This window comes from Osmerus eperlanus, chromosome 25, assembly GCF_963692335.1.
Source record: "Osmerus eperlanus chromosome 25, fOsmEpe2.1, whole genome shotgun sequence".
In the NCBI taxonomy this organism is placed as follows: domain Eukaryota; kingdom Metazoa; phylum Chordata; class Actinopteri; order Osmeriformes; family Osmeridae; genus Osmerus; species Osmerus eperlanus.
This window is the reverse complement of record NC_085042.1, coordinates 1726111-1735136: the sequence shown is the minus strand read 5'-3', so window position 1 is coordinate 1735136 and position 9026 is coordinate 1726111. Positions and strand designations below refer to the sequence as shown.

The 9026-nt window shown below is 45.6% G+C and overlaps 1 protein-coding gene across 2 annotated transcripts; it reads left to right on the top strand.

Annotated features, from left to right (window-relative positions):
- The first annotated feature begins 696 nt into the window (after positions 1-696).
- On the top strand, positions 697-8653 carry LOC134011899 (secretory carrier-associated membrane protein 1-like). 2 transcript variants are annotated; one of them, XM_062451429.1, is made up of 10 exons: positions 697-934; positions 2668-2748; positions 3133-3243; positions 3415-3426; positions 3853-3964; positions 4115-4243; positions 4555-4714; positions 4826-4927; positions 6482-6599; positions 6782-8653. In XM_062451429.1, exons 1-10 carry the CDS (start codon positions 878-880, stop codon positions 6941-6943), a joined length of 1044 nt encoding a protein of 347 aa, XP_062307413.1. In that variant the 5' UTR covers positions 697-877; the 3' UTR covers positions 6944-8653. The 2 variants fall into 2 exon arrangements, with proteins under 2 accessions (XP_062307413.1, XP_062307414.1); XM_062451430.1 differs by lacking the exon at positions 3415-3426.
- The last annotated feature ends 373 nt before the right edge of the window (positions 8654-9026 follow it).

Sequence of the window (9026 nt, the reverse complement as noted above, 5' to 3'; positions counted from 1 at the left end):
TCACACTCTCACCCTCCCAGGACCCCAGGCCCGGCTCTGCTACCGGCCTCCTCCATCAGCACAAGCCTCGGCTCTGCTACCAGCCTCCACCAACCGCTCCAGGCTTGGCTCTGCTACCAGCCTCCACAACACTGCAGTAGGCTTGGCTCTGCTACCAGCCTTCACAACACTGCAGTAGGCTTGGCTCTGCTACCAGCCTCAGACGTGGCTCTGCTACCAGCCTCTACCACACTACACAGGCTTGGCTCTGCTACCAGCCTCCTCCACCATTGGGCTTGGCTCTGCTACCAGCCCTGCTTCAATAAAAACTATCTATTAAAGCTATGGTATGATTACAGAACTTGTGAAAAGAGTATTATTGTTTTTTTCGAATTTCAAACAATAGGCTTTATTGAATTTATTCATAATTGCTATTATGAATAGGCCTAGACATTTGTTTGTACAAACCGTAACCAGGCACAAATAGGCTTTTTGTGAGAACGGTTAGAGGTCATTAAATACGACAATGGGTTGGTGTGATTCATGGTGTTGCATACTTTTTGGAGAAAAAAATTGACCAAATATGAAATTACATTTTCTATCTGTTCATCCTACTGTAGAGCATTGAAGATATGGCCCCCCAAGAAAGGGATCACGTCATTCTTCTTGGCCCTGTCCACGGTCCTGGAAAGGTGACGTAGCTCCGCGTCACTCTCTTGAAGAACAGATCGACCTGCCATTTTGCTGCTAGCCTGCTAGTAAGCTAACGGACTAAAGGCAGGGAGAGGGTGAGACTGCTAGATTGAGACTCAGATCTCGGGTTGAAACCCTCCCTGGAGCTTTGGGGAACTCTACACAGGAGATCGCTGAAGACGGAAGTATCTGAAGACTGACCACAATGTCCGATTTTGACAGCAACCCGTTCGCAGATCCAGACTTCAGCAACCCTTTTCAGGTAGCCAGGCTAGACAGCAAGCTATCTAACGTTAGCTAGCCAGCAAGCCACTGCACCACTGTTAGACGGAGCTTGCAAGATAGCTAACGTTAGCTACATGATCTCGTACTGTAGGTTGCAGACAGTGAAAACCGGATTCCTGTATGAGACGCACAACCACATTATTTCAATTTTAAAAGCTAGCTAGCTAACGTTAGCTGACGACAAATTGATGGGATTAATTGTAACATCATCGTTAGGGTAGTGATAGCTAGTTAAGATAACAACTAGGTAGCTGTTGAAAAGTGATGGATAACAGGCTATGAACGTTAACTCTAGGTTAATAAGTACGTTAATATGCTGGCACAATGTGACGATAAGGCGGACAACATAGCAAATGTACAAAAACGTCTACAATCTTTCTGATGCCAGATAACTGAAAATGTAAACAAAGGGTTGCCTAAAGCAAGAGATGGGCTATTCAACCTGTTAATCACTGTAGCTAACAACGCCACTGTGTGCCTCTGGTCTAGCTATAACATCTGCATATTGCGGCTGCTTGTTTTGCAGGATAATTGTTGGCCTGCTCTATCCAATATGCAGTTATTGGCCAGATATTGTAGCCCTACATCTGCCAGGAACACTGTACTGTTCATGGCTCTCACATTAGAGAAGTCTATAGTCGGCTCTCATATTAGAGAACAGTAAGTCAGACTCAATTTTTGCATCCTCGTTGAATGCGTGATAAGACCCCAAATCATTTCAAGATAACAATGACTAACTGTTCATCATTCAGCAGCCTGAATATAAGGTCTCATCAGGCCCAGTGTACCTGTATGGAAACATACATCTCCCCTTGTGTCTATGTATGCATACCACATACTCCAGTCCCAATGTATCAAACAGTCTACTGTTGTCACTGTGGACACAGTACAATCTGTATGGAATCAGGTTCTCCTTATAAAGGGGATCTTCCCTCCCTCTGTCAGACCAGGGGAGTGATTCCTCAGACCAGAGGAGTGATCTGAGACCAGGAGATTGACTTCTCTAGGCCCGTAGCTGGTCTCCCACGTCATTGCGTCGCTGGTCAGTATTGCTTCCTCCCCTACTCTCCAGGGATCATACTAGGGTCCTCTTGACTCACTCACGCAATGACCTTCACAAACGTTAGCAATTCAATGGTGTAGATGGGCGGTATTTATACTGAGGAGTGAGTTAATCAGTTAACTCTGATACATGGGGAAGCAGGTCTAGATCTGTGAGCGTGCTCTGTCTGTCGATTCATTGTGCAGGTCTCGTGAGAATTTGTTTGAACATACTGGGTATACAACCTTCCTCACTTTCATTCCTTCATCAGACACTCCTGAATCAGACTTGCTATAGCTTGTTTATGAAACGTTAAAGACCTATCTAACCAATGCAAGTGTCCAAAAGAAGCTGAGAATGGAAGCAGGAAGGATGATGTGCCCCTAGGGGTATACACTGGGAAAGGTACCTGCTGAAGGCAGGCTAATTTAGTTCTAATTTGATTTTGAACTCACTATTTGACATTTGGTCTGTTGATAGACTTTCCCAGTGTTAGTTGTAGACCCAGCCCTCTCTCTCTGTTTCTCTATCTATATCTCTCACTGTCTCTCTCCCCCTCATCCCTTTATCTCTCTCTCTTACTAACTTGTATTTCTCTGTGCCTCTATTTTGCTCTCTCTCTTTCTCTCACGCTCTTTTCCTCTCATCCTCTTCTCTCCCCCTCGCAGGACCCATCGGTGACCCAGGTGACCCGAACCGCTCCCCCTGGTGGGCTGGAGGAATATAACCCCTTCACTGATGGCAGACCGGTGAGCTCTCTTGCCTCTGCCCAGCCTACCTCAAAACTGAACTCTCATCTGGTCTTACTATAGCAGAGGACATCACTCCCAGCTACATTAACTGTCTGAGAAAATAGCACTCCCAGCTAGGCTAACTGTAGGAGGGAAGACATCACTCCCAACTAGGCTAACTGTAGGAGGGGAGACATCATTCCCAGCTAGGCTAACTGTAGTCAGGAAGACTGCACTCCCAGCTAAGATAACTGTAGGAGGGGATACTGCACTCTCAGGTAGGCTAACTGTAGGAGGGGAGACATCACTCCCAGCTAGGCCAACTGTGGAAGGGAATATAACTCAGAAATGAAGACACTCATTTGACACCCAACATATCAAATGGTGTGTGTGTTCCTTCAGGCCCCCCCAGGTAATGCCTCCAAAGCAGCCCCTGTACCCAACACTCAGCCTGCCATCATGAACCCCACTGAAGAACCTCCAGCCTACTCCCAGCAAGCTGCTCAGACCCAGGTACCACACACACACACACACACACACACACTCATACTTTATCTCAGGAGCACACACACTCACAAGAACAAACACACCCAGGACCACACAAACACACACTCTTCACGCACCTCCTTTTGGACTCTGGCTCACCTTTCTCTGTCTTCCCACTCTCTGTCTGTTGGGCATCAGCGAAGAACACAGGTACTCTCTCTTCTCTCCAAACAGTCCTTTGTGTGTCTCCTCTCTGCTTCCCTCTCTGTCTCTCCTGGTCTCCCCCTCCCACTCCCTCTGTTCCCCTCTTCTCACCATCTCCATTTCTCTCTCCCTTTTTAAGTTCTCTCACGCTCTCCCATTCTCTCATGCACTCTCCCTCTCATTGTCACATTCTCTCTCTCTACTCCAGGTAACATCCTCAACACAACCTCATTTTAGCACCAAAATATTTTAATAGTATACTAGTGTGTTAGTGGTGAATATTTGGTTTGTGTGTGTTGGTTAACCTTTCACCTTTCCCAGCCTAGTAAACCCTCCCCCAGACCCTGATTGGCTGAATCAGACATGTTGCACACAGGTCTACAACATTTGAACGGGAAAGGGACTTAAACCGTGTGTGTGTGTGTGCACCAGGACCAGGCCCGGGCTCAGGCAGAGTTGATGAGGAGGCAGGAGGAGCTGGAGAAGAAAGCAGCCGAGCTGGACCGCAGGGAGCGAGAGATTCAGTCCCTGGGTGCAGCAGGAGGTACACAGACTACACACACACTTGCCACACTTATACGCATGCAGACACACACACCGCCCACTCACCACACTTATACACATGCACACACACACGCTCTCTCCACCTCACGCAGTCAGTAACAAGAGTGTGTGCATGCGTCTGTGTCCCCAGGTCGTCAGAACAACTGGCCCCCCCTGCCTGAGAAGTTCCCTGTGGGGCCTTGCTTCTACCACGACATCTCTGTGGACATTCCCGTAGAGTTCCAGAAGACAGTCAAGATCATGTACAACCTCTGGATGTGTGAGTGCAGCATGCTAGATACACACAGGAAGGAAGAAAGGAGGAACTAGAAGGAGGGATATAAATACAGTAAGACAGAAGGAATAAGACTTTTGACTCATACAGAGAGAGAGAGAGAGAGAGAGAGAGAGAGAGAGAGGGGACATGAGTGAGAGAAAAGGATGGAGAAAGCGAAGGATCAAGAGGAAGATAGAGCTGGAGAGAGAGGGAAAGTGAGACAGAAGTGAGAGAGAGAGAAGCGAAGGCGTTTAGGGAGCGTGCTGCTGTGAGTGTCGTTGTGTCAACGTCCCCTGCCTGTGCTTCCCCTCTAGTCCACACGGGGACGCTCTTCATCAACATGTTCGGCTGCCTGGCTTGGTTCTGTGTGGATGCGTCGCGTGGTGTGGACTTCGGGCTGGCCATGCTGTGGTTCATGATCTTCACCCCCTGCTCTTTTGTCTGCTGGTACAGACCTCTCTATGGAGCCTTCAGGTAGCCATGGAGATGGGAGACACCAACACTAAGAAGGGAGGGTGGGGGGGGGGGGGTCACAGAAGCAGAAAACTTAAGTTTCTCTCTATTCTTCCCTGTCCCCTCCTCCAGGAGTGACAGTTCTTTCCGGTTCTTTGTGTTCTTCTTCGTGTACATCTGTCAGTTTGGAGTGCACGTGCTTCAGTCCATAGGAATAACTGGCTGGGGAACCTGGTGAGTCCTGCATGCATGTGTGTGTGTGCGGCAATATGCTACTGTAACCAACCTAAACCCTCAAAGAAAACAAGGAACACTTCAGAAAGAAAAAATATTAATAAAAAGGTTTATTACATATTGAATAGCGCAACACCTGGGGTCATATTCACACACATTCTGAGAAAACTGGGAGCTCCTGACTCAACCAAAACATTTCTTAGACAAACCACTCATAAAACTAAATTTAGGAGTGGTTTAGGAAAGTTCTCAGATCAACTTTGAGCAAGGAAGGGACCGAAAGCTTGACCTTAATGAGGAGGTCTGCTTGACCCTGTTGCTACTCATTCTTTTAAAAGGTGTGTTAATTGTTGATTGAACGCTGGCAAGTTGCTGACATCCAGTGGAAATGAAATGTGCCACAAAGTGAGGCTGAAAGTGCTGTAATTCTGTGAGCACTCTGCTGATGGAAGGTTGCTTAAGACCCAGCCATCACTGCAACACTGTTGCATTTTTCCAGTTGCCAGATATCTTAATGTTGTTGTCTCTTTCATTTCTGGTGTTACTGCGTTGAGTGGTGGATGTGAGTGCATCTCTAATGAGATCGACCACAAACATTGTCCCTGCACAATCAAATCTGTAGCATTTCCTTAACTCACTGTCATTCAACGTTTGTAGAATATTTCTCCTACCTTTTTGTCTTTCCTCCGTTTTCTTTTCTGCTTAAGAAACTCTTGAACCTCTTTAAAGTCCTCCTCCCTACTCCTAACAGTGTTGACCTTGGGAGCTCTCTTGAGGGTTAAGGTGCTTTGTAAATAATTTTTATATTTCACCAGGATCTAGTCTTTAACTTAAACACACCTGATTCAAATGAAGGGCTCGTTATCAGACGTCCGCTGAGCTTCACAATGACCCATTCATTTGAATGAGGTGTATTGGAGCAGGGAAACATCTAGAACGTGCAGGGCAGGGGGCACAAGGACCTGGATTGAGAATCACTGTTTTAGTGAGTTTAGTGATTTAGACTAGCTGCTATGTTCCTTGACAAAAGAAAAGCTTTTCAACAGGCCAGGTCTGGCGCCAAAACAAGACCAGTTATCTACAAATCCTGCGACCAAGCCAGCTACAGGTTGAGAGCAATAAGTGTTATAGATCTTATTGAACGGGCCAGAGACAGGACCCCAAAGTTAGCATTTATGTTGGTACGTCAGGCTCCAGGTAAACAGTACACTATCACCAGTGACTCTCAGAGAAGTTATGGGGAGTGGAGTCTCCACTAACATCTGAAGAGTATCTTACTATTTCTAAGGGGACAATGAGGGAAGCGATGCGAAGCGATGCATAGGCTACTAGCAGACTTAAAATTGAGTCCAAAAATTGTAGTGAGTTGGATAAATTGGGTAATTGATGGGAAAAGAAATATGAAGATGAAAAGGTTTGTTAACAGTTTCAAGCAGCAGCATGTCATGGCCAAACTGGCTTGAAGCGTTGGCCACTTTTGTCACACCACAATCCAGTGCCTTGCAGTGTGTTGACATGCTCCTGCGTTCTAGCATGTGTTTTCCTGTGTTGCAGTGGCTGGATAGCAGCTCTGACAGGGCTCAACACCAGCATCCCAGTGGGCATCATCATGCTGCTGATCGCTGCTCTGTTCACTGCCCTGTCTGTAGGCTCTCTCATCATGTTCAAAAAGGTAACCCTCACACACGCTCTCACGCACAAACACTCGCAGTCATACACTTTTACACACGCTCTCTCATAGTCACATACACACACGCTATATCTCACAAACACACACATCTCTCACAGTCACACAGACACATAAACTCTCACACACACACAGTAACATAACTTCGCTTCTTATTTCCCCCAAAGGTCCACGGGCTGTACCGGACCACTGGCGCCAGCTTTGAGAAGGCCCAGCAAGAGTTTGCTACAGGGGTGATGGCTAACAAGACCGTCCAGACAGCTGCAGCTAACGCTGCTGCCTCAGCTGCTACCAACGCTGCCCGTGGAGCATTCAAACCCCAGCCATGAACACACTTACACACATACATACACTCACATACACACACTCTCAGACACACAAATTCACACACACACACTCACAGACATGCACTCAGACACACACACACACAGACACACTCAGACGCATACATACACTTTCACATGAACACAAATACACTCAGAAACAAACACACACTAAGACTAACAGACGCACACGCTAAAAATACATACCCATGCATGCACGTACACTGAGACAGAAACACTTTGACACATGCATAAATGCTCCAGTATGCAGACATGCTCTAGCAGACAAACACACATACTTAATCCACCTGGCAAACACACACTTAGATATGCCAACTCAACCCCCTACCACTCACAAACATACACTACTACCCAGTCAAACCCATTAAAACACTCACAAGCCCTCCTCAAATCCATTCATCATACAGCTTTACTCTGTGTATGTGTGTGCGCATGTGTGAGAGACCCTAAGTCAGGTTAATCACACAGAGGAGTCTGCTTGCTGCCCAGAGAGAGATGCTACTGAATGTGATACTACTGACGTGTGTGTGTCTGGGACAGTGCTCAGTTGATTAGTTAGTTCACCCCAGTCAGTACAACTACAGTGAAGAACCTTTAGCTAAACGCTGGTGTGTTCCGACAATGAAGACTGACAGCTTGTTGGCAAACCTAGAGGTCATATATAAACACTGACAGCTTATCGGCAGACCTGATCGTCAGATCATTCATTCATTTTTTTAGCAGTATTGGTTTTGTGTTCTGGAAGAAAGTTTTTTTAATTAACTCATTGCACATTTAATGTTATGTGTAGTACATGTTGCAACACTATATGTATTTTTATTTATGGTTAATTCATGTGTCATTGAGTAGTTTTCAACTTTAGTCAGTTATCTACCAAGTGTTCGGTGACTCTGGCTTGTTAGAGTAGTGACTCAACATTGACTCACCTTGGGCCTGTTATAGTGACTCAGCAGTGACATTTTGAAGTAGTGACTCGGCACGGGCATGTTAAAGCAGGCAGGATAGAGGAGTAACTAAACGTGCTGAGCAAACCCATCATGCTATCCAGCCAGAGCTACATGATATTCCCTCCCTTGGCGTGCGTGTGTGTGACGCGTGCATGCCTGCCTGTGTACGTGCCTGTGTGTGCGCGCGTGCCTGTGTGTACATACCCCCATTTCTGCCCCCAGAGCCTACGTAACCACCTATTCTCCACAGCTGTTAAACTCCCACAGGTTCGCTTTTAAATGTTTTGCTCACTTAAACACTCCTGTGTGTTTGTTAGCTGTGTAACGAGAGTCTGTCAATTGTCTGTGTCCAAGCTCCTTTAGCGACACTGGATTCAGCACCCTGATAGAAGATGTAAGCAGACACAGCGAGAGTATTCAGCCGTGATGGCAGTGTAGTGTGTTAAGGGTCAAGTGTTCAGCTCTGTTTAAGGATGGTCAGGCCAGCTAGGTTAGACTACTCTGTGTATGTTCCTCTGTGACCTGGTACTGCTTCTGATAACCATACGAAAAGGGACACCTGTATATTTTGTAAAATTGAAATTAACGTTTTTTTCTCCATAATCCTTGAATCTCAATCATCTGATAAGAAGGAAAAAAAATCTAAAGAGAAGATGCACTCTTGTCTGGCCTTTGTCGCATGTGAAATAGTTTGAGTTTTGTATATTTATGGTATTAACATGAAAATAAATTTGAAAGAATACCTCCACTCTTGCCTCTCTCTCCTTCATAAAATTATGTTATGTGTCAGTTATGATTTAATATTTATATAAAAATAATGATACATTAAATAATAATGTATTATTTAATAATGTACCTTTTTCTTTCCTTTCCAAATAATTAAGATTCTTGAAATGAGCAGAGAAATACGTCAGACAGTGAAAAGTGTGCCAACCAACCCCAGTCTCCTATGGTGTTATATTTGTGCCACATTTCTGAGGAGCAAAGGAGGATATTTATGCCGTGAAACTAATGCCAGATATTTAATAAGACAACCAGTCATTAAACCTAGCATTAGCTGGACAATGTGAGTGTTGTTAAATCGTGTAAATTAGTTGATTCTCATGGATATAGGAATAAGG

Excerpts from the sequence above, each read along its gene's own strand:
- LOC134011899 (XM_062451429.1), top strand. The coding sequence starts at position 878 with ATGTCCGATTTTGACAGCAACCCGTTCGCAGATCCAGACTTCAGCAAC. Across the intron at positions 2,749-3,132 it reads CCTTCACTGATGGCAGACCG|GCCCCCCCAGGTAATGCCTC; the intron begins GTGAGCTCTCTT and ends GTGTTCCTTCAG. Across the intron at positions 4,928-6,481 it reads ATAACTGGCTGGGGAACCTG|TGGCTGGATAGCAGCTCTGA; the intron begins GTGAGTCCTGCA and ends CCTGTGTTGCAG.